We start from the raw sequence: 25,791 nt of genomic DNA, 5'->3' as shown, positions 1-25,791 counted from the left end.
CTGTACTGTACTTGTCCCTCTCATTCTGCACCACTACAAATACGTGCACGCGTTGCGTGTGTTTTGCTTGCTTCATGAGAGTTTCTGCATTAGATGAGTGGCTTTGGAAAATAAATCGCTGCAGGTTTCAGATGAAAAAGCGCGACTTCTATTTATGAAAATATCACAGTTAGGAGATTTATAGCGAGTGGTTCCTTACTAGTGGGTGCAGGACACTATAGGTCATTTATGTAAAGTGAGGATAGCAAAATAAACTAAACTGTGATATATTATACCCCAAAATTCTTCATACAGTGGACTACCAGTAAAATTGATACAAATTTGGGACCAAAAATTATTCAGACCGAGTCTGGGAAAAAACTGAAGTTCAGGTTTGCATGAACCTGGTTGACAGCATGCCCAGGAGACTATACGCTGTCATTAAGGCTAAGGGTCACCCAACAAAGTATTGATAGTTGTGTAAATATTGACAGCTGTATGAATAATTTTTGGTTTATTGTAATCCATTACATACCTAAGACACAGTTTAACTTCGAGTTCTTGCCATATTTTATTACCATTTTCTAAACTATAGCGAATAAACTGTGATAATGTGAGAAATGTTGAAGGTGTCTGAATACATTTTGGTTTGATTGTATCTATTTGATAAATTAAGTTAACCAACTAATATTATACATACTCTTTTGGTTTCTGTACCCAATATTTTAAAAAATTTACAAATGCAATGACAATTTTGGTATCGGTACTCGGTATCGGCAAGTACCAAAAATAAAAGTATCGGTATCGGGCGAGTACTGGAAAAAGTGGTATCGGTGCATCCCTACTGATAAGCAATATTAACGACGCTGTTGTTTACAATACAACCGGAGCACATGCCGCTGAGGTGAGGGATGGGACATTTAGAGGAGCACTAGAGGCGGTTTAACCAATCACAACACACTGGGCTAGCTAACCAATCAGAGCCCATCATCTATTTCTGAGGGTGGGGCTTCATAAAAGCAGGAAATGATCAGCACGTTTCTCAGAGGAGGGACAGAGCGGTGTGGATTAAAAGGTAAATAATGTGTTTGTTTGATTTTTTAAACGAAGCATTAGCACATGTTAGACATGTTAGAGTGTCTTTCTTTCAGTTTTTTTTTTTGTTTTGTTACTTGAGGTAGTAGCTACTATGATGCTTCTCTAGGGTAAATATTCATATCTCCTGGGGGAACAGCAAGGCTCTTAGAAGATGATTTGCCAGAGGATGTTGTTACTTGTATTTTGCAACTTACATAATCATTTGTTTGCATGGAGGTTAGTAAAAAACAACCACACATGCTTTGAACAAGTTAATTACTCTGTGCAACAAGACTTCCAACACAGAAGGGTGGGAGGATTGCCTTTGTTTAAATATACACAAACAACAAGACCGCATCTGACACTTATTTTTCCCCAGGTAAGTTAGGCTGGGTATGTTGCCAGCTTTTCAAATGAAGGATACAGTCTCAGGGCTCCACTCTGTGTGCCAATAGCCAGAATTTTCTGCACAGGGTCAAAAGCCATGGAAGAGGGTTGATTTGGAAAGCCATGTCGCACTGTCTGTGAAGCAGAAGATGATTTGCATTAAACTATAAACATGACAATGCTGTTCTTAAAGGCAAAGTTCAGTCAAAAATGAAAATTCTTGCTCACATTTTGAACAAAACCTGTGTTGACCATCAAGAGCACTATATTTGAAGTCTTCTGAAGCCAAAAGAACACTTTGTATGTGGAAATGACAGGAATGTAAGTGATTTGCTGATAATAATGTCCGTAACTAAACACACTGCACAAATTTGAAAAAATTGATTTTTTTCAGAAATTTCTCTTGTTGCTTTTTTTTTTTAAATGAAATAACCTATATTTCAATCTGTCCCTCATACGAAGCAGGGTTATTATCCTTAACTAATACTAAAACCATAGTTTTAAAAATAGTAAAATAACAATTAGCTGAAATAAAATAAAATATAAAAAACTTATTTTATTTCAGCTTGTTGCCAAGGCAACATTTCTCATTTTCATTTAGTTTAAGCTGAAATACCATTAAAAAGCTAAAATAAAAAAACCTATATAGACACTTAAACAATAATAATAATGAAAATGAAAAAAAAAAGTTAAAACTAAAACATACTAGACTAAATTGCTAAAACGTACTAAAATTAAAACTGAAAATATATCAATAAAAAATATATAGAATTAAAATCCATTTCAAAATTTTAACAAAAACTATAATAGAATATCAATTATACTAAAATAAAACTGATACAAAGATACCAGATTTCCTCAGAAGACTAGGAATATAAAGCAAGTTTAACATGCTTTTCTGGAGATTTACAGACATGTTATTGCATGCATGAAGCTCTACAAAAATTGTCTGTTTGTGTTCCATGGAAATACTCCATGGAGTTATTAACAACAATTTTTTGGCGAAAAATACACAGGAAACATGAATCCATGTCAATCATTTATAGCAAAAGAACCTGTGAAAGACCCGAGCAAAGAAAACATGATGTTGGTTAAACATTGCATATGCGGAAACATCCTTAGGTCAGTGCATATTCATGATATAGCCTAGTTTGATTAAGTCAATATATATGAGGGACGTTGATGGGCCTTGCAGATAACACCAAAACAAAAATGAACAATATATCCAACCATGTGGAGGAACACAAACAAGTAACAACAATTCAGGAAAACACAAATCATTCAAAGCTAGCAAGGCCTCTCTTCTTATTAGTGGCTTTAGTAATTAGGTGGGGGCCGGGGATTCCAATTAGGATTTAATTGGATAGAAATTAAAACAGATATTACAGATGAGGTTCAGACCACAGGATGCTGAGAAGCTGAAGTTGACAGCTGACTAACATCTGAATTACTGTGGTGGTACCATGGTACAGTGATGATATCAAATGTTAACACTTTACTTTAATATTTACCATGGTACTTAATGATTACCATATTCTTGTGCTCTGGTATTACAAGGACCTTTTATTTAGTGAGACCAACTGCTCACTCTGTGGCTAAATATTTGAGTAACGCTAGGTTAGTGTGGTCGTTTTCTGGGGACAGTCCTGGTTTTTGGTATCCTGTTCCCAAACATGGCCCCATTTAATGTCCCACAAATGTATACACTACAAAAAAAAACACAAAAGCCCAACCAATACAGCCTGCTGGTTACCAGAGCATTTGTGTAGTGACTACAATTACATATGCTGAGAACGCATATCTTAAATGCATAAGCCAAACCAAATAAAACGCCTAACCATAGAGATAGTAAGGATCCATACTCTCTTTAAAATTCCATAAAAAGTTGCAATTACGGCATACAGTAGATTCAATCTGAGAAAATGTAAATACTAAATATGTTGACATATTTCATTTTATCCATTAAACCATGTTTAAAAACATTTTGTGAAATAGTTTTAGTTATCAAACGTTCACTTCGTTTATTTCGTGTTTGTTAAGTCATAATTTTGCCATAAACATTGTTTTGAATGGTTATTATTTACTATTTTCATTGTTGGTGAACCCGTTAAAGCCAGTCTGAGCCACAAAAAAAAATCATAATAATTAAGAAACAAAACCATATAAAAATGTATTATAGATACTACCAAGCGAGATTGATAATTTTCACCCAAAATGAATAATTTTGTGTTAAAAAAAACTGAATAAATGATGACAGAATATACCTTTAATGATATTTTGATCACTTAACTAAACTAGGAAATACTATAATTCTAAAATACCGTCATCACTTTTAACCTGACTTATCTCAGGGATAAATTGAGTTAATACACAGTCCGCGAATTAGAACATGAACTATCCGTTCACACCATAGACTGAACAAAAACAGGTTCACACTAGCAAAGGAGCCGATTTGTTCTACAATCCGAATTAAACTGCATGACTAAACATTAAGCACAGGTATTTCTTGACAGACTAGACTGGCACGACTTTCCATATGACAGAAAGGAGTCTGTCGTTCTGAAGTCACCTCATACTAATTTGAATCAGTTCCGCTCGTTGCGCGTTAAATGAATTCGACTTAAAATAACCTCCACCGATTCGTCAACCTTCGACTCTGGCATCACGCGAGCGATTCATCTCGTGAACCGACCTTTGGGTTATTAATCCAGCCGGTGATGGCTAAAACCGACTCTGAGGTGATTTAAACGAGATGAAACCCGTCGTTTGAAACCTGCTTTTATAAGCGCTCTTCTCGCGCGTATTAGAATATTGAGGTGTTCTTCTCGCGCGTATTAGAATATGGAGGTGTTCTTCTCGCGCGTATTAGAATATTGAGGTGAGCTGGCGCCACTCAGCCCCCTTCATCCCCATCACCCCCCGCATGAGATCACAATAACTAATCCCACCTTGCAGAGCTGGAAATGCTCTGACTGCAGGGTCTCCTGAATCATGTCATTCTCCCTGTTTCCCGACTGAGGGGACGCGGCGGCCGAGGAGGAGGAAGAGGACGCCGCAGTCAAGCCGTCCAACACCTTCCTGATATTGAACTTCTTCATATTGCCTCCAGCAAATGCGAAACGAATGCAAAATGTGCATCAGCAGAGCGAGCATAAACAGAAGGTGGCGGAGACAGCCACACAAGCGCACTGTTGTTGTATTCGCCCTGATGTCTCACATGTCAGGCAGTGCTGTCAGCCCGTCTCGTGCGCGAGCGAATGTCATGATCCCACGCTCACTTCCTAAACACGGCCGCAGGGTCGAATCTCGAATGTCACTTCTTTTTCATTTTAATCGCGACACGGGCAGCGTAATCCAGTTAGATTCGGCCAATCTCGCTGTGTTCCGTTCCCTCCCCTCGGCTGGTTCCCCCCCGCTGCTAACGCGGAAACGCAGAGCGCTGCAATCACCGCGACGCGTCTGCGCTGTGGAGGCGACACCCGGATGTGCGGGAGAAACGCACTGACTCAGGATCAGCACGCTTGGCTGAGAACCAGAAATAAAAAGCTTTGCGAGTTTAGTATGTTTTCATGTCATTACATTGTTTAGAGCATAAGAAATAAATGGTAAAATAACATTTTTGAAAATTATATTTTATTTATATGCTATGCTATGTCCTCTGTAGAGGACACCAGGACTAAGTTTTTCTAAAAAAAATAAAATGACATGAGTAGAGTAGACATGAAAAGGCAAAAACAATGGGAATTTTTTTTAAATCACCAATCAATTTTTAGGTTTCAGGATTTTTTCATACCTAACTTTGTTTAAGGATGGTTCTCAACTATGTTATAAAATATATATAACAAAATGATTTGATATACCATTTTGCTTTATGAAATATGTGTGTAAAAATTCCATAAACTGGTTTTCCCATTAAGCACAATGTTATCTATACACTGTATCTAATTTGCATATTAAAGTGCTGTTGGGACAGCATGTTGTGTAATAATGGGAGTAGTAATTGGCCAGATTTTCACAATAATATCTAATATTTCATAAGAATATTGATATATAATTTGTTTTCCTATTCAATTATTTTGTCTCCCAAAATGTATAATAAACATGCTTTTAGTCCTGGTGTCCTCTACAGTGGACATGTATGAAATGATGTCCTGTTTCATAACAGGAAGTCATATTTTGATTTGAAACCCCATAACATTTTCCTGAGATGTTGATTTATGACAAACAATTTGAAAATTAATCAGGTTTAAATTGTAATTACAAAATATGATCCTATTTCCATAAGGATGTACAATTTTATCACTAAATTAATGTCAAGTGATAAAGACCTTTAAAGACCAAGGAGAGGGAGTGGTCACGGTGAAACATCCAATCATTTGGTATCTCTGGAAAGCCCTGCATGTGCTCTGTACAGGACTCCAGACTTACAACTGTGACATGTGAGGTCTCAGAGAAATTCACTAAAATATAATGTCCACTACAGAGGCAAAAACTCCATAGCTGGGTCTCAGGAGGATATAGCAGTTCTCTAAATCAGTGGTTCCCAACCCTGGTCCTGGAGGCACCCCAAAGCTGCACATTTTGCATGTCTCCTTTCTCTGACACACCAGTTTCAGGTCTTGGAGTCTCTACTAATGAGCTGATGAGCTGAATCAGGTGTGTTTGATTAAGGAGACATGCAAAACGTGCAGTGTTGGGGTGCCTCCAGGACCAGGGTTGGGAACCACTGAATAATACTAACCTTCGGGAAAGTCAACAGTTCCAACATTAGATGATGATTATGATGAAGATAAGGGCAATCACCGTGGCTTTAATCGGTTTCATTTTAGTACGCTCAATAATAATACAGTTATCTTGAATAAATATAATAAAAGCATCATTAAATAATATTTAATAAAATAATACTATTTAATTATATTTAAATTATTATATTATATATATATATATATATATATATATATATAGTATAATATCTAATTATAATAACACTTATTATTACCGTTGTTGTTGTTATTATTATATTTTATAAAATTAATAAAATAATGTTATTGAATTGTTAACATTTATTATTATTACCTAACAATATTTAATAAAGTAATAATATTTAGATTTAATGTAATAATATAATAAAATAATACTATTATATAGTAAAATGATAATATTTACATATATAATTAATTATATAGATAATTATAACGCTTATTAATATTAATAATAATAAACAATTTTGTAATAAAATAATACTATATAATGTTTTATTATTATTATTATTATTATTACTAACTATTTATTTATTTCAAATATAAATGTATATATTTTTTACTTTAATTAAAAGTGTAGACTAAAGCTAGAAAATCATACTTTTCCTCTCTCATTGTCCAGGAAAAAAAGATGAGTTATTTTACCCTTTCTGGCAACATAATCTGATGTGGGCCCTATTTGCAGTAGTTTTCACAAGGGGAATCTGCCATTATGCAGTCTATTATATTAAAATAAAATTAAGCAAAGAACAAATAAACATCAAAAATATAAAAGACAAACAAATAGGAAATATTCAGCCATTGTTTTGGACAACAGCTTATAAAATGAACATATAAAACGTGAAAGCCTTCCTTGACTCCCCCATCTGAAATTTATGAAAAACACTCTTGACCTGTACAACCTCTCATTTAAAATCCACCTGCAGTGCATTATACAGTAACTGACTAATGTCTTGGACAATTCACAAATATTAAAGAGAAAACAGATTTTTTTAAAAGAGCAATTGAACTGTAAAAGCCCAGTAAACCACAGAGTTGCTAAAATATTATGTAATTCCCTTAGCTATAAATATATATATTTACAACAATTTGCATTTAAGATTCCAGCTCAGAGTGCTTTAGAAAAGAGTGGAAATTAACAGTATAACTCAACAGTTTTCTCTCTGAGACAGAGTGATTTACAGTACTGGCTCATCAGGTCATCTGGGACTCTCAGTCTGGGTACAACATATTCTCAATGAAGCCTGTGGCAGACACATTTGGCCTCCTGTAATGGCTGCTTTTTCCGGATGCTTGGTAACACAGTCTCCACAGTCTCCTCTCAATGTCTCAGGAGTTTAATGATGTAATTTTCAATCCGACATTTATGCAGCATCTATGTAGAAAATATTATCAAATCCTAATACTGAGCCTACGTGATAAATGCAGTATATAATGCGTTTTGGGACAGTGGATCCAAATATAATTTGTATATTGGTTACTTTATTATCACAGTAGCTTTAATTCAATTCAAGTTTATTTGTATAGCGCTTTTCACGATACAAACTGTTGCAAAGCAATTTTACAGAAAATTACGTTTCTACAATATATTTAGTAGTAGCTTATCAGTGGTGAGTGGTGACTGTCAGTTAATGGCAGAAATGTAAGGAAAAATCAATTAAAGACGTAATCAAACAGACAATGAACACTATTAACAGTAATTATTATATGTTGCAATCAAACTTATAGCAAAATTGGGTAGTCCTGTATATTGTTTCAACCAAGCAAAATTGATTTGTTTAACCCAAGCTAAAGAATAATAATGTGCATTTGATCAGATATAACTGCAGTACAAGATTATGAGATGCATTATTTGAATGCTTGGCCAAAGAGATGTGTCTTTAATCTAGATTTAAACAGAGAGAGTGTGTCTGAACCCCGAACGTTATCAGGAAGGCTATTCCAGAGTTTGGGAGCCAAATGCGAAAAAGCTCTACCTCCTTTAGTGGACTTTGCTATCCTAGGTACTACCAAAAGTCCAGAATTTTGTGACCTTAGGGAGCGTGATGGATTGTAGCGTGGTAGAAGACTAGTTAGGTACACAGGAGCTAACCCATTAAGGGCTTTGTAGGTGAGTAATAATATTTTGTAACTAATACAGAAGGACTACCTGTAGCTTGTTTATTGAAGATGCAGGACAACCAGCTAGCAGTGCAATACAGTAGTCCAGTCTAGAGGTCATGAATGCATGAACTAGCTTTTCTGCATCAGAAACAGGTATCATGTTTCGTAACTTGGCAATGTTTCTAAGAAATTCTATTTTGCATGTCATTTTACAAGTTATATTATCAGCATAACAATATGAAATAAAGAAATGTATGTTAGTTAATGCATTAACTAGCAATGAGCGATACATTTGTTGCAGTATTTATTCATCTTTGTTAACATTAGTTAACTGTTGTTGTTAGTTTATATTAGCTCAAGTCTATTAAATAATATCAACATCATAACAAATGTTGAAATTAACATTAAGATTAATAGATGCTTTAAAAGTATTTTTCATTGTACGTTCATGTTAATTAACTAATGTTAACAAATGGAATATTAAAAAACTTTATGTTGAGCCTTTTCATGTTTTAAGATTTTGAATCCTAAAACCTCTTTCTGTTCATGAAAATCCCAGATTTTTAACATGGACCCCATTTATTGGTTTAACACAAAAACACATTTGAAGTGCACAAAGGTCGTGCATTGCATTGCAGCTTTTCATGTGTCCCGCGGACTCTCTTCTGTCCAGCTTCCCTCCTACCTGTGTGGTTCTCAGGCTCTGTACGTCAGCAGAGTCATCCGCTTCTCCATGAGAGCCATCTGCTCACGCACATGGAGCCGCAGCGTTACCCATCAGACACAAACTCTGCTCCTTTGTGTACCATGAAAGAGTTTGTTCAGGATAAGCTGTCATGTGTCTAGGGGAAAGTTGATGGAATATGTAAATGACTTATGAGTGCTTATGAATGCTGCAAATTACTCAAAATGACACACAAAGCAGACTGGAAAAGATTTAACATTCAGAAAAAAATTTGGCCCCCAAATTTCTTTGCAGTATCCAATGGGGAGCTGACAACAAGACTTATATAACAGTATTAATCTTAAAAATAAATCATCTTAATTCAAAGGGAAAACCAGTTTATTTGTCTTATTTTAAGTTATTTTCTTTCTTTTTTAAGCTTAAATTAATTTAACAAGCTTTAATATCTTATGTCATTTTGCTTCTCAAGTTAATGTATCTTTAAAATTGTTTAGATATTTGTACAGGAAAAAAGACAAAAAACAAAAAAATACTGCGTCTAACAGACATTCATTGGCTGACATAAATGCTAAAATTGCTTAAAATTATAAGTAGCTACTTTGAAAGAGTAGAATTCTGAAGTTTTTGAAATATATTATTCATGCAATATTTTTGTGTTTATTGTTAAATAAACTTTCCTTCACTCAGCCTCTGAAACTAGGTCTGAAGTATATAGGACACAGACTTTGTCTTTGATGGTTTTCCTCTAAGCAAAATATCCACTTCAAAAGCAACCAGAAACATTATAATGCATGTGCATCCATTAGAGCTGAATATTTCAAGCAGCATGAATCAGTCACATTTCATACAAAGTACCAAAGAGTTGCTAAAAGTTTCCTTTCTTAAGATCTCTTAAGAACTCTTAGGCTTCATCATTACGGATAAATTCACTCCACATTATTTGTAAACAACTGCAGAGAGGGGCTCAAATAAGTGGTATGTAGAACAGATCCCTAGACGCACACCAAGGACGCTACAAAGTAAAACTATACGGGACGGTGCGGAACAGATGGGAGAGTAAAAATATCTGCCCTCCTATACACACCATGTCAGCAAAAACCTGCCTTCAGGCTCAGTGTTCACACGATGAACCAGAATGAGACTACCACAGTAATTAGTGAGACCAGAATGAGACCACCACATTCTATATTCCAAGCAACTGAGAGATTAGTCAGCAAACTGTTGACAGACAGAAGATGGAAATGTTAGTAATTTTAATAGAAAAGCTATAAAATGCCGCACAACTCCTCTTCAGTGAATGGGTGCCGTCAGAATAAGAGCAACAGCTGATAAAAACATCACAATAATCCACAAGTAATCCACACCACTCCAGTCCATCAGTTAACATCTTGTTAAGTAAAAAGCTGCATGTTTGTAAGAAACAAATCCATCAAGGAAATGTAACTTTAAACTCTTGCTTCAAGCCAAAATATGAGCTCATAATCCATAACGCTTCCTAAAGTGAAAATCTCCTGTTGTCTCTCACATCACAATCCACCAAAATATTTGTTTAGTTTTGGACTGTTTTCGCTTGTAAATGGTGCATATTTCTCTCCTGATTCAGATGAGACAAATTTTCACTAGAGAAAGCAAAATTATGGATTATGGTATTTATTGATGGACTGGAGTGGTGTGAATTACTTGTTGATTATTGTGATGTTTTTAATCAGCTGTTTGGACTCTCATTCTGACGGCACCCATTCACTTCAGAGGATCCATTGGTGAGCAAGTGATGTAATGCTACATTTCTCCAAATCTGATGAAGAAACAAACTCATCTACATCTCGGATGGCCTGAGGGTGAATATGTTTTCAGCACATTTTCATTTCTGATTTGCTGACATTTTCATTGAAAATTTGCATATTCATTCACCAGTATCCTTGGACAATACAATGACATCATTTATTCATAATTTTATAATCCTGCTCTCATTCTTGAGCAAATTAATTAACAATCCGCTTCCTAATACATTTTTAATTGAATCACAGTTCAGCAACAACATTATAACGCAACAGTGCTTTCTTGTTTTCTCAATACTATCATGGAAATCTGACAGAAAAGTCTGAAAGCGCTACACCTGTACAACCTGTCTAGCAGCGCTAACAGATGGGAAGCACTTACGGCCGAGACGGGAACGTTTCTCGTGCCTCTGGGGGAACGCGCTGAATGGCGAAGCATCAGACCTGTGCGACATGATACACGGCTGCGTACGAGCACAAAAAAACTCAGTTCAAACCTGCTTTTCCATGCACAGAATCCAGAATAGCCTATGCTGGCAGCTAATGCCTAGCTGAGGCTGCTATGGTCGAATGGAGTATTTGCTCTATATAGTCCAGATCTCTGGGGGGGAGAGCATCAGAACGCCGGAGTTCTTCACAATCACTCAAAATTGGGTCACGCTGGGAACGGCTTCCTATTTCTGTGACATTAACCATTGTGTATGGAAGCTGTGCATCATGCTGATGTGTTTGATCGCTCCTGTGGCCTGCACTCTAAAAAATGCTGGGTTAAATACAAGCCAGTGCTGGGTAAAATAGGGACAAACCCAGCAATTGGGTTGTTTTGACCCAGCGGTTGGGTTACTACCCAGAAGGTTGGGTTAAACATTTAACCCAACCACTGGGTCAAAACAGTCCAATTGCTGGGTTTGTCCCTATTTTACGCAGCACTGAGTTGTATTTAACCCAGCATTTTTTAGAAAGGTGGATAATCGCTGTATGGGACAGATTTCACTTATTTATTTTAAATAATTGATCATTTTATAAACTTGCTTAAATAGAGCAGGGCATTGGGCTTGATTAGTGTATGTTTTTGCTTTCTCACACTCTTAAAAATGCTGGGTTAAATACAACCCAGTACTGGGTAAAATAGGGACAAACCCAGCAATTGGGCTGTTTTGACCCAGCGGTTGGGTTAAATGTTTAAATGTTTAACCCAACCTTCTGGGTAGTAACCCAACTGCTGGGTCCAAACATCCCAATTGCTGGGTTTGTCCCTATTTTACCCAGCACTGGGTTGTTTTTAACCCAGCATTTTTTAGAGTGCAGTTACTAAAATTTGCAGAAATTATGCACGGAAATGGAAATTCTGCCACTTTTTGTCAAATAATGTAAAAAGATATATTAGCTTGAGGCAGCATTTATGCCCTGATGGAATATGGAATATTATCTTGAAGCTATATTTATTTTTCATCAGTGTAACTTCACTAAATTATTTTTCATTTTAAACATTCTCTCCTGCTATTTTCCAAAGAAAACAAACCTTTGACGGCTGTATATGAAAATATAGGCCATGTCCCTGTGCACGCTGCTTTCTGCAGAGAGAAACGTATTGTAATTTGGCATCTTGACAGCATTTCTGTTCACTCCTGAAGTGTTAGGTTGAAGTATGTACGGTGCATCTCGGTTAGTCTCCTTCCATGCTGATGTATTTAATAACCCGTGAGCATGTAGCAGATTAGCAGGGGAAATGAGACACATTGCCACAGAGGTATTTATTAGATACTCAGCATGAAACTCATTCAGCATGGTACTCGTTCATGGCCCCCAAAATGTTTATTAATCATTGACAATAAAATAAAATATATAAAAAATACTAACTGCAAAATGATATGCTGTATAGAAACAAGTAATATACTAGAGTTCTGCACAGTTATATAGACTCAACCTCAAGCTGTCTCATAGGGATTGTGAATCAGCAGCAGGTGCTCTTTGACTGCTGTTGCAGGTTGATCTGCATGTTCTGCTCTTCTTCTTTCTCTGATTCCTCATTGTTTTGGAGAATGTGCTTCACAAGGAATTTAGCAGCTTCATCCACATTGATATTCTCCTAAAACACAAACACAACAGCAAATCTCCATTAAATCGAGCTACATCAGTTTAAATCTAGTAACGAAACAGAAGTGGAATAGTAGAAGTGACATTACTATACATTTTATAATAGTAAAGGCAATAATATAAACTTAATATACTGTAGCTAAACATAAACAAAAGTGACAGTATAGACATTTATATTGTAACAAAAGATTTCTATTTCAAATAAATGCTGTTCTTTTGTACTTTCAGTTCATCAAAGAATCCGGGGGAAAAAATGTATCACAGTTTCCACAAACAGGTAAAGCAGCACAAGTGTTTTCAACAATGATGATAATAAGAAATAAGTAACTTTCTTCAGCAGTAAATCAGCATATTAGAATGATTTCTGAAGGATCATGTGACACAGAAGACTGGAGTAATGATGCTGAAAACTCAGCTTTGATCACAGGAATATATTACATTTTAAATATATATTCAAATAGAAACCAATTATTTTTAAATTGTAATAATATTTCACAATATTACTATTCTACTGTAATTTTGATCAAATAAATGCAGCCTTGGTGAGCAGAAGAGACTTATTTCAAAAGTATTAAAACATGATTAATGTTTACATAAAAGTAAAAAAAAAAAAGTTGATATTAAGTATGTAATTAATACATAAACATGGAGGGAGGACACTGGTTGGGTTGAAAAAACCCTGTTTCTTATCCAGAATGGGTCTAAATATGGAAAAAGCATGATAATAATCCAGTCACCTTCGCTGATGTCTGAAACCATCCAATGAAGCCCTTCTCCTGGCAGAGTTTCTCCAGAAGAGAGGCATTCCTCGGGCACACTTTAGCCAATTCTTTTAAATTGTAATAATATTTCACAATATTACTATTCTACTGTAATTTTGATCAAATAAATGCAGCCTTGGTGAGCAGAAGAGACTTATTTCAAAAGTATTAAAACATGATTAATGTTTACATAAAAGTAAAAAAAAAAAAGTTGATATTAAGTATGTAATTAATACATAAACATGGAGGGAGGACACTGGTTGGGTTGAAAAAACCCTGTTTCTTATCCAGAATGGGTCTAAATATGGAAAAAGCATGATAATAATCCAGTCACCTTCGCTGATGTCTGAAACCATCCAATGAAGCCCTTCTCCTGGCAGAGTTTCTCCAGAAGAGAGGCATTCCTCGGGCACACTTTAGTCTCATCACATTTATTGGCCAGTAAAACAGCAGGGATTGGATGGCCGTTTTTCAGCATTACTTGACCATCAAGTTCATGTTTCCAGTTCAGAGCTCCATCCAGTGTTGACCTGTTTGTCACGTCATACACAACAAACGCACCACTGGATCCCTTGAAGTACACACGGTTCAGTCCTCTTACACGCTCTTGACCTAAATAAACAAGAGAAGAAAAAACACTTTTAATCAGAAAGCACCAAATTAGCCTTTAAGATTATGGTCCTAACTCTCCAGTTTAATTGAGAAACACAAACTGATCAGTTTACAGGCATTTCAGATTCATATGACATGTTTTTCTTGCCTGGAGATTTATAGTCACTATATATGAATCTGAAAGTGAAACTGTGCCACTAAATGGTTAATAATTACCCCTGATGAGAACCAACGTCACTAAAAAACAAACATTTTTGTCAAAGTTAGACACATTTCTGTATCTAACTTTCATATTTTGTTCATGATACCATTTTCTCTGCATAGTACATATATATGTACATCAACATAATTAGAGTTTTATGCACTGCTAATCTATTATGACAATACTAATTACAAGTTTAAAGGGGTCATATGATGCGATTTAAATTTTTCCTTTCTCTTTGGAGTGTTACAAGCTCTTGGTGCATAAAGAAGATCTGTAAAGTTGCAAAGCCTAAAGTCTCGAATCCAAAGAGATATTCTTTTACCACGCCTACCTAAAACGGCTCTTCCAAAAGAGGACGATATCCGCTTTGTCATGCCTGGAGCTGATCCGTGCTGGTCACTGAGGGAGTACATCAACTTTGCGCTGTGGATCGCCGGATCGGCTTTCACCGTGGACGAAGCGGAGTCCAGCCCGGGGTCGTCACATGTGGTTGCCACAAGCCCTCCCGCCGCTGCTCACTCAAGCCCACAGGCCTCCGCTCACTCAAGCCCATCATGTGTGATGCTGTGTTTCGTTGTGAAAGCAAAACTACTTTGTTTGGCCTTCTAAAAAAGGACACGACTAGAAATCAGTGGTTAAGTTGTATTTACAACACTGTTCCAGGACAGTTCAACCCAAATATTCAGATGTGTGCAGCGCATTTTATGGAGGACTGTTTCCTGATCCTGGTAGAGTAGACTACAATGCCGGCTGTTCTGACTCACAGACTGTAAGTACGTTTTTTATATTTAAAGGATTTGCCACTGATGATTCAAACGTGAGTTTTGAGCAGTGTAGAGTAGCGCTTGTTGTTTGTCATTTCTCTGATGCAGACATGGTTTTATGTTTACGCGGCGCGATGCAATGCATCGCGTAAAAAGACAGTATAAGTCATTATAATCCGTAATTATGTCCCCACTGGATGCAACAAATGCCTCGTTTATTATGGCTTTTAATGTTTTTGTCTCTTAGCTCCGGCCGGACACGGCATCACAGTATGGTAAGGGGCCTAACATTTCCGTCACACGCTTGAGGTATTCGGCAATCACAACGCACTGGATAGCTGGCCAATCACAGCACACCTCGCTTTTCAGACCGATGAGCTTTGTAAAAATCGACGCATTTCAGAAAGGCTGTGCATAGAGGAGAAACAATAATGTACAGTATGTGGAAAATAATGTTTTTTGAACCTTAAACCGCATAAACACATTTCATTACACCAAATACACAAAATAATGTTCTTTTTAGCAACATCGTATGACCCCTTTAAACAAAGACTTACCTGCTATATCCCACAGCTGAAATCGCACCCGCGTGTGACTGTCCCAGTCTATCACCTTCATAGAAAAATCCACACCTATAGTCGTTTTCAACTCCTCGTAGAATTGATTTTTCACAAATCGTTTAACAAAGCTGGTTTTCCCAACTTTATGGTCTCCAATCACCAAAACTTTAAATAAATGTTCAGTGAATCCTAATTCTGAGTCTCTTGACATTTTCCTGGATAGCGATAACAAATCGCATCTGCAGTAAATGACCTAGTTCTAATTTATTCTGCCGGTTAAATCCCTGTCCTGTTTTCCAACCATGCTACCAACAACACAGACCGTTTCCAGCATTAAAAACAGTAACACAGAATTTACAAGTTAAATCAAAGGTCAAAGTTTGAGTGTTTCAAGTGCAAAGCGTGCATAAAGTGACAGTGAGACACACAGGTGTTGAAGACGGTTCTTTAACATGGTCATATGAAAGCAATAACTGGTCACATTTTGGGAAATTATTAACTAAACACTGCAGCAACAACCCTGAGAGCTTATTTACAAAATATACAGTATTTATCATAAACCTAATAAAACATGCTCACCTAAAATAAGCTAAACAGCTCCTGACAAAATACAGCAGAACTAAATGTCATCTGTAGAAACATGTAGTTTTATCGTAAGATAGCTACTTCTAGGCTCATACAGTATGCAATAAATGATTGTTTTAAAAAATATAATAGCACAAATGTTTTCTTAAAGCTGAAGTATAGACTACAGTATGCAATCTGACAACACATATTGCACTGCAACAACAACAAAAAAAAGAAAACTTAAAGCATAATCATTTCAGATAATATCTAAAAAGTTACCTGAATACAATCTTCTATAACTGCTTAAAATTCCATAATAATTTAGTAACCGTCATGTCATATAGGATTTAAATGGTCATAACAAGAGTATATAACTGTCTTCATATGAGGACTCGTGGTACATTCTGGTGAAACTGTCGTCGGTGGCCCTGCTGAGCATTAGGGGATCTTGAATCTTCATTAACACACTGACTATATGAAGCATATAAGTATTTGGAGCTGATATAAAAACATTTAACCAACAAGTAAGATAAGCTACCAAATACAGGTAATAATGTCTAATGGAAAAGTCAATGTATTAATACAAACTCTAGCTTTATGTCATGACCATCTAAATCTAGAGATATATGATATATATTTACATTATTAAAAACATAACAATCACATAAATAGAAGAAAAATAATATATACACTTCCTACTGTACTTTAAACACACAAACTATACAAAAAGTACATTAAAAACAATACACCATGAAAAAATACAGCGGTTTTGACATTGGCACTTAAAAACTTTTGCTACATTTTGCTAATAAATTTACTAGGCATTTTTTTGTTATCTACACTTGCTGTAGTTTACTGCATACATATGCTGCGTGATTTAATGCTGTAATGTAGACTTAAAACTGTTTGATGATCATGTTTATTTAATATAGATTCCGTTTAAAATGTAGTTTATAAAAGTCATGATTGTATAAAATACCTTAAACACGTTAAATTGTCACTGATAGAGTTGCTGCACATTGTTTGAATTCCTAAATCTTCATTTTCTGCTACAGTGGTTATTTTCTGCTAGTCCTTTAGATGATTCGATCTATTATGAAAAACATAAACGGCTCAGAATATACAGCATCACAATGACTGGTGTTGGTTTCATGTCAACTACTGCTGCCATACTAAAGCAAGATATAGTGACACAAATCAAGAGCACCTACACGTTTGGTTCCTGCTTTTACTCAATCCAGCACTGACATTAAGGTCCAAAATTAACTTTTTTGCCACACCAGCCAATTGCGGGTGAATTGAGAAAAATTACAGGACGTTAAACTGTATTTTACCTTATTGTTAACTAAAACTAAAAACATAAAGAAACATTAAATAAATAAATGATAGTCGAATGTAATAAACTTTTTTTTTATCAGCTGGTTGTCAAGACAACATCAAATTTTCATTTAGTTTGACTTACTAAATTAACTAAAATTAAAATTAAAATCAATAAAAGCTATATAGACAATTAAAGAAAAAACTAATAAAAATGACAAAAACAAAATTAAACTAAAATGAAAATGAATTCAAAATATTAATTAAAACTGGAATAGTACATCAATTAACTTTTTTTGCCACACCTGCCAATTGCAGGTGAATTTACCAGCCATTAAACAGTTTTATTGTTCATTTCTGGGTTATTATCATTAACTAAAAGTAAAACCATTAAAAAAAACACACACACTAAAGTAACCGAAATAGAAATTCATATAAACCATACAGGATATATTTAAAGAAAAAATAATAATACAAATGACAAAAACACAACAAAATTACTAAAACTTTAACTAAAATTAAAATTAAAACAAAATATAAAAACGATTTATTTTTTATAAAAACTATAATATTAAAATAACACTGGCTCATTTAAAATAAGTAGATGGTACACAAGCTTCTCCATATCTATGTGAAACTGTGAAAGGCATACTGGCAAAATTTTATGTGCAATTCGTACCTGGCAAGTCTTAATTTTGGACCCTGGTCAACATACAATCACTTCCATACTCTCTCTTTAAATCAACCATTAAAGTAACAGTTTAAAGTGAGGTCCAAAAGTCTAAGGCCAACTTGAAAATGTCGAATTTTACACATAAACTTATACAATTCATTGAGAAAAAATTCAAATCCTTTACTATTTCTAGACTAGACTAATCAAAAGTATTTTGAGTAAATGAGTGTCACTGCTCATGTGACTCTTTGTAACGATGGTCAGATTTACTTCCAAATGAAGCTAAAGATGCTTTTTATGATCTCAAATCATGCCGGAGAACATAATCATCAGGTTTTGTTCATTTCAGCTCCAGTGCTGCTGTCATTAAAGCAAACAGAAAAACTAAATGGTAAAAGATTCTGAATTTGTGTAAAAATTCAAATAAACTTTTCACTCAAAAATGGTTAGTAATATAATTTTCAAAAATATTTATTTTAAATAACCATCCATAATCAGTAATCCCAAATGCATAATATAATATTTAAACATTTTAATATAATATATTTAAATATTTAAATATAAAATATTACATTAAAACATAGCAAAATAGAAAATTTTTTCTAGTGATCTCAAATGTTTGGACCACACTTTATACCACAATATACATCACAAATAAATATACATTTTTATCTCATTCTCACATTTTATCTGGAAAAGATTTAGACTAAGACCAGATGATTCATAACAAATTAATTAGTCTGGCATCACTGCAGAAACAGCTTCACATTATTAAAACAAAAGACTAATATTATAAAACAAATAGTTGCAACTCTGACCACAGGCATTGCAAAACAGTGATATACTTATGCAACAAGTCACAACCGTAAAACAACTAGGCCCAAATATTTTGGCCTTGTTTGGAACAAGTCTCTATTTTTGCATTACTCTATGTTTCATGTGTAAATACCACAAATATATCTATTGTGGCTGTGGTATAACATTTTCAATAAACAGTTGACAAATTTCTACCATTATCTAATATACACCATCATACCACCCAGCAACTCAATAACTGGTAGAGGGACAATAATAATTCTTGCTCTTTGCCATTACATACATCTAAAACTACTATAGTCTCTCAGTCTCCCCCAGCCGTGCTGCTCAGATACCCCTGGGTGTGCAGGTTTTAATTGTAGTTGACCTGCAAATCACAAGATGTCTGAGAGAGCCGTTAATTGAAGAAGCTCCTGAAATTGGCATGATCTTAAGATCTGGAGAGAAGCTGGAATAACAGGACTGGACCCATGGGCTCTAACGCAACAGGATGGAGAGAGACTGCACTAATGCCCAAAGTAACAGTTTAAAGTGAGGTCCAAAAGTCTAAGGCCAACTTGAAAATGTAGAATTTTACACATAAACTTATACAATTAATGGAGAAAAAATTCAAATCCTTTACTATTTCTAGACTAGACTAATCAAAAGTATTTTGAGTAAATGAGTGTCACTGCTCATGTGACTCTTTGTAACGATGGTCAGATTTACTTCCAAATGAAGCTAAAGATGCTTTTTATGATCTCAAATCATGCCGGAGAACATGATCATCAGGTTTTGTTCATTTCAGCTCCAGTGCTGCTGTCATTAAAGCAAACAGAAAAACTAAATGGTAAAAGATTCTGAATTTGTGTAAAAATTCAAATAAACTTTTCACTCAAAAATTGTTAGTAATATAATTTTCAAAAATATTTATTTTAAATAACCATCCATAATCAGTAATCCCAAATGCATAATATAATATTTAAACATTTTAAAATAATATATTTAAATATAAAATATTACATTAAAACATAGCAAAATAGAAGATTTTTTCTAGTGATCTCAAATGTTTGGACCACACTTTATACCACAATATACATCACAAATAAATATACATTTTTATCTCATTCTCACATTTTATCTGGAAAAGATTTAGACTCAGACCAAAAGACCAGATGATTCATAACAAATTAATTAGTCTGGCATCACTGCAGAAACAGCTTCACATTATTAAAACAAAAGACTAATACTATAAAACAAATAGTTGCAACTCTGACCACAGGCATTGCAAAACAGTGATATACTTATGCAACAAGTCACAACCGTAAAACAACTAGGCCCAAAGATTTTGGCCTTGTTTGGAACAAGTCTCTATTTTTGCATTACTCTATGTTTCATGTGTAAATACCACAAATATATCTATTGTGGCTGTGGTATAAAATTTTCAATAAACAGTTGACAAATTTCTACCATTATCTAATATACACCATCATACCACCCAGCAACTCAATAACTGGTAGTGGGACAATAATAATTCTTGCTCTTTGCCATTACATACATCTAAAACTACTATAGTCTCTCAGTCTCCCCCAGCCGTGCTGCTCAGATGCCCCTGGGTGTGCAGGTTTTAATTGTAGTTGACCTGCAAATCACAAGATGTCTGAGAGAGCCGTTAATTGAAGAAGCTCCTGAAATTGGCATGATCTTAAGATCTGGAGAGAAGCTGGAATAACAGGACTGGACCCATGGGCTCTAACGCAACAGGATGGAGAGAGACTGCACTAATGCCGCTGAGCTACTTACTTGGCATTTCCAGATGCGTTCTTCTTGCGTTTGAACATGTTTAGCAGGCTGTTGCTCCTGCAAGCAATTTTTCCATCGCCCACATGCATGCGCACCACATCGGAGGTGGTGAATGCGCTGCGTACGTTCCTCTCGGGCTTGGCGATAATTATGTACATTTTTGGAGTGAACATGCAGCCGAGAGCCACCGTCACGCTGAGGCTCACGGAGAACGACGTGGTGATGATCTTGTAGTTGGAGCCAAAGTAGATTGGCACAAAGGCCAACCAGATAATACAGGTGGTGTACATGGTGAAGGCGATGTACTTGGCCTCGTTGAAGTTGGCAGGGACGTTGCGAGTTTTAAACGCATAATAGGTGCAGCTGAGAATGAGCAGGCCGTTGTAGCCCAATGGTGCAACCATGCCCAAATTGCTGGTGTTGCATATTAGGAAAACTTCTCGAATACTTGGGTAGGACTTTATGGGCTCCGGAGGCTCCAAGATGATCAATGTGACCTCTAAAGAAAGTTGCACACTGACCAGGATGGATGTGATCACCACTTGCGCCCAGGCGCTCATGAAGCGTGGTTTGCGCGTGCATATTTTTTTCTTGCTGCCGGCCAGAATGCGAGCGATGCGGTTGGTCTTGGTGACGAGAGCTGAGTAGCACATTGAGGCTGAGAGGCCCACGAGGAGGCGCTGCAGGTAACACGAGGCTATGGTGGGACGGGCGATGAGAGTGAAGGGGCAGATGTAACCCAGGAAGATGCCAGCCAGGATGATGTAGCAAAGTTCACGACTGGAGGACTTGACGACTGGCGTGTCTCGGTACAGTATGAAGATGAAGGTGACGAAACTGGTCACTAGGATGCCCAGACATGAAAAGACGACAGCCGCGATGGATTCAGGATGACTCCACTCCAGGTAGCGCAGGGGAAGGGGCTCACAGACTGAAGAGAGAAGACAAAATTATTAGATCATATGTGAGACTATAAACACAATGCATTAAATTATTAATAGTAGTGTTTTCTAAGGCAAACATCCCTATTATTATTGCTTATACTGTGCTAATAATGGTGTGCAAATAATTTTCTAAGCTTCAGACTTCTTATCTGGTAGACAATAAACCCAAAACTACGGATCAGAATATCAAAGGGACTCTTCTGACTTGGGCAGGTTAGCAACCACATAGCAATGCCCTAGTAACCACTCAGAGCACCCTAGAAATGGCAAAGCAATGCACCAAAACCCACTCAGAACATTCTTAGCAACTGCATAGCAACTCCCTTGAAACAACTCCAAAAAATTTGGGGATGTTTTTGTTTGTTAAAGCTGCATTACATATCTTTTTTTGGTTAACAAATATCCTAAATAAATTGCAAAGCAAGTACATAATAAATCAGTGTTCAAAACGATCTCCTTACCTTAGTCTGATTCCCAACGGTAAGCTCATAATAATGTTTTCTAATTTGAGTGGTTCAGATCATTCACTTTGCGTCATTACGTCACGTCTGTATATTCACAAAGAAGGAGTCCCGGCTATTGTGTGTGTTGATGCTGCAGGTGGTGGATCATTTGTAGCCTTTTCTTACAGCAACTTGTCATTTTGAGAATAGAGTTTTAAACGGTGCATGATGGTACTGAAACGCATGTAAGTAACTGAAATTAGATTATAATTTTAAATGTGCATCTGAATGATCTGATTACAGATATGTGGGATTACACTGTACTTACAAAAGATTTGTATTTCAAAGAGAACGAGTTCTAAGGAAAATTAAATTGCTTTTTTGAGGTTAAAAGAACAATTTCTTTCGATGACATTCGAATGGTATGACAATTACAGATTACTGTACAGAAATTCAAAAATCATGTGTTGATGTTAACATTAACAATTTGAAATCAAAGTATAACAATAATGATAATTTGCACGGTTTGACGTGATCTGAGCTTACTTTGTGATAGTTAGATTTAATCACCATTGGTAGTGCAATTTATTGTGAAACTTTTTTTTTTTTTAGGTTGGTCAGAACAAAACTGGCAGACATGTTACTTGTTCAGATGAGATTTTCCGGTGAAACTTATTATTTTGGATTTACTTCCAAGACGTAGTATAATTCTGAAGTACAGTAAATATCCTCACTGGTGCGTTGACTGACAGCCCACACATAAACCTAGCTCAAAACATTAGATTCATCCGTGCTGAGGAGCCGTGCCGATACACAACCCACGTAAAGAAAATATTTCCGCAAATAACTGCAATTGCAGGTTTCAAACACAGATGGTGACAAAGAGGCAAAACTTACCTATCAATACCCTACTAACTACTTTAAACACCCTTTAAATACGTCAAAATCCACTCAGAACAACTGCATAGCAAAGCCCTGTCAATGACTCAATTTTTACTTTTTTTTTAAAACAAGGCACAGTAAGTAACCTTATTGAACACCCTATCAGCTGCACAGCAACACACTCAGAATACTTAGAGTAACCGCATAGCAACACCATGGGAACAACCCACAAAACTTGGGGTTGTTTTTTAAGTAACCACACCAAGCAACACCCTAACCACATAACAATGCACAAAACACTCAAAATACTTTAGAAACTACATAGCAACATCCTGGCAACAACCCACAAAACTTCAGGAGGAGCTCTGTTGAGTTGGACCGTTAAGTAACCAACACCCTAGCAACAATTTAGAACATTCATATCTACTGCATCGCAATGCCCTGGCAGCAACTTTAAAAAAATGTTTTTTTTACATGGAACAATGAGCAACCACTTTGAACACCCTAGCAACCACATAGCAATGCACCAAAACCCACTCAGAGCACCTAGAGCAACTGCATAGTAACACGTTGGGAACAACCCACAAACTTTTATTTTTTACATGGTAAAACGTAACCACTTTAAACACCCTAGAAACGGCATAGCAACACACAAAAATATTCTAAACGGTTTGAAAACCACAAAGCAACATCTTGGCAACCAGTCCCCAAACATCTGGGATGAGTTCTATTGATTTGGACTAGAAAGCAACTACCAAGCAACTCCTTAGCAACTGCATAAGAATGCACCAAAACCCATGTATAGCAATGCCCTGGCAATGACTTTTTTTTTTTTTTTTTACACATATGGGACGGAAAGTAACCCTTGTGAATTCTGAACACCCTAGCAATCACATAGCAACACACAAAAACACTCAGAACACTTCAGCAACCACAAACAATGTCTTGGCAACCAGCCATAAAAAACACAAACCCCATGATATAAAACCCCTGGGAATTACTTTTTTTTTTTTTTTTTACACATATGGGACGGTAAGTAACCCTTGTGAATTCTGAACACCCTAGCAATCACATAGCAACACACAAAAACACTCAGAACACTTCAGCAACCACAAACAATGTCTTGGCAACCAGCCATAAAAAATCAGAGTGGGTTCTCTTGATTTGGGTCAGTAAGTAACCACCTAGCAAATACTATGAACAACCTGGCAACTGCACAACATGCTAAAACACCTCTGAACCCCTTATTAAGCCCTGGAAACCACTCTCAAAATGTGTGCTTTGGTTCTCTTGAATTTGGCCAATCTAGCAAAGCTCTCGCAACCATCTAGCAACAGTCCAGAAATATTCAAAACACACCTGCATAGATTTTTCCCGTTTTACTGTGGACTCATATGTCTATATTCATAGGATGTGAGACATTACGAATTTATGCTTCCGCCAATAAGCAAACACTCTAAGAGGTCAACAGGGGGTTGAGATCAAAGCATGCATTGTTGAATATGAATTAAAAATGGCAAAAGAATACACTTCGCATTGCTGTGCGTCTTTGTAGGACTGGCCATATGAGTGTGACCAGCTCGCTTATGCACCAAGTGCTAAAGTAGGTTTCCAGCTCACCTAAAAATAAACAGCCCTTCCACTAAGGGACCGGCCGTAAGAAAGAACCAAGCCAAAGGAGACTTGAGAGACTGCAGCAGGAGAGAGGAAATGAATGCTTCCTCATTACCAACACCAGTTTTCATGAGAGCCAGACACTTTTACCAATGACAAAACTCAAGGAGAGCTTAAAGACAACAATTTGTATCTAGAAATACATGAATCACAAATAAAATCTGTATTTGTCCCATGCACATGGGTTATTTTTGAGCTACTGTGAATCTGTGCATTACGCCAGTAGCATAGAATGGAGCTATACTATAGTGAACTGATGAAAAATACATTGCTAGGACACTCTAGGCTGCTGCATTGACATTGACCATCATAGTGTATGAAAATAGGCCAGAGAAGTAGGTAGTGAAGTAGGGCTGTCACAGGCGATAAGTTGTACAGCGCAAGCAATCTGTAAAAATGATAAATGGCCTTCAGGTGTCATGGGAAACCTTTTGAAAATAGGACAGTGAAGGTCTTTTAGGTCTCAAATCTAAGGCTTGGAGAATGGGGTTCTGCATGGATGTTTGATGATGCATCTATGATGCTTTGATTCAGACACATACTTTTTCCTTTGAATTCAAAACTCAGTTTTAAAATTTAACTCAATTTAAATTGAAACCAATTAAAGTGAATCAAACTTTGGGCAACAGTACCATGTAGGAAAATCATTAACAACATTTGAACATTTTCAGAAGAAAAAAGTTTGTGCAAAAGTCGCCACCGTAATTTTATCGTCATATAAAAATAGCAAGTCCGATTGCTTAGAAAAATAATATCACACCTCTCCTCGACAAGCTGCACAATTTGAGGTGTCATTCTTGTCTGGCACAAATGGTGACACTGGATTGTTTAAGGTTGTAGACCAAGGTTAATTATGCCACATACTTTCCCTTTAGTTTGTCCATTGTTTCCTCTAGACAACTATGAAATCAAAGAGATTTTGCTT

At 36.1% G+C, this 25,791-nt stretch overlaps 3 protein-coding genes across 5 annotated transcripts in view; all 3 read right to left on the bottom strand.

The window, feature by feature from the left end:
* stxbp5b (syntaxin binding protein 5b (tomosyn)) overlaps nucleotides 1-4,903 on the bottom strand; it is a 47,197-nt gene extending 42,294 nt beyond the window's left edge. The window contains exons 1-2 of the mRNA XM_016284060.1: nucleotides 4,392-4,903; nucleotides 1,481-1,578 (exon numbers count right to left, since the gene is read on the bottom strand). Of these exons, the coding sequence (XP_016139546.1) occupies nucleotides 1,481-1,578; nucleotides 4,392-4,541 (248 nt within the window). The 5' untranslated portion in view covers nucleotides 4,542-4,903. The remainder of the gene's footprint in view (nucleotides 1-1,480; nucleotides 1,579-4,391) is intronic.
* Nucleotides 4,904-12,723: 7,820 nt separating this feature from the next.
* Nucleotides 12,724-15,979, bottom strand: LOC107594109 (ras-related protein Rab-32-like). The gene is made up of 3 exons (XM_016284059.1): nucleotides 15,766-15,979; nucleotides 13,962-14,239; nucleotides 12,724-12,858 (listed from the first exon to the last, which is right to left on the bottom strand). Exons 1-3 carry the CDS (start codon nucleotides 15,977-15,979, stop codon nucleotides 12,724-12,726), a joined length of 627 nt encoding a protein of 208 aa, XP_016139545.1.
* Nucleotides 15,980-20,677: 4,698 nt separating this feature from the next.
* grm1b (glutamate receptor, metabotropic 1b) overlaps nucleotides 20,678-25,791 on the bottom strand; it is a 17,765-nt gene continuing 12,651 nt past the window's right edge. For all 3 annotated transcript variants that reach the window (XM_016283994.1, XM_016283995.1, XM_016283996.1), the window contains one exon: nucleotides 20,678-21,854. In XM_016283994.1, coding sequence (XP_016139480.1) covers nucleotides 20,920-21,854 — 935 coding nt within the window. In that variant the 3' untranslated portion in view covers nucleotides 20,678-20,919. The remainder of the gene's footprint in view (nucleotides 21,855-25,791) is intronic.

This window comes from Sinocyclocheilus grahami, unplaced genomic scaffold (assembly GCF_001515645.1).
Source record: "Sinocyclocheilus grahami isolate Dianchi unplaced genomic scaffold, SAMN03320097.WGS_v1.1 scaffold179.1, whole genome shotgun sequence".
Taxonomy (NCBI): Eukaryota; Metazoa; Chordata; class Actinopteri; order Cypriniformes; family Cyprinidae; genus Sinocyclocheilus; species Sinocyclocheilus grahami.
This window is presented reverse-complemented; position numbering and strand designations above follow the sequence as displayed.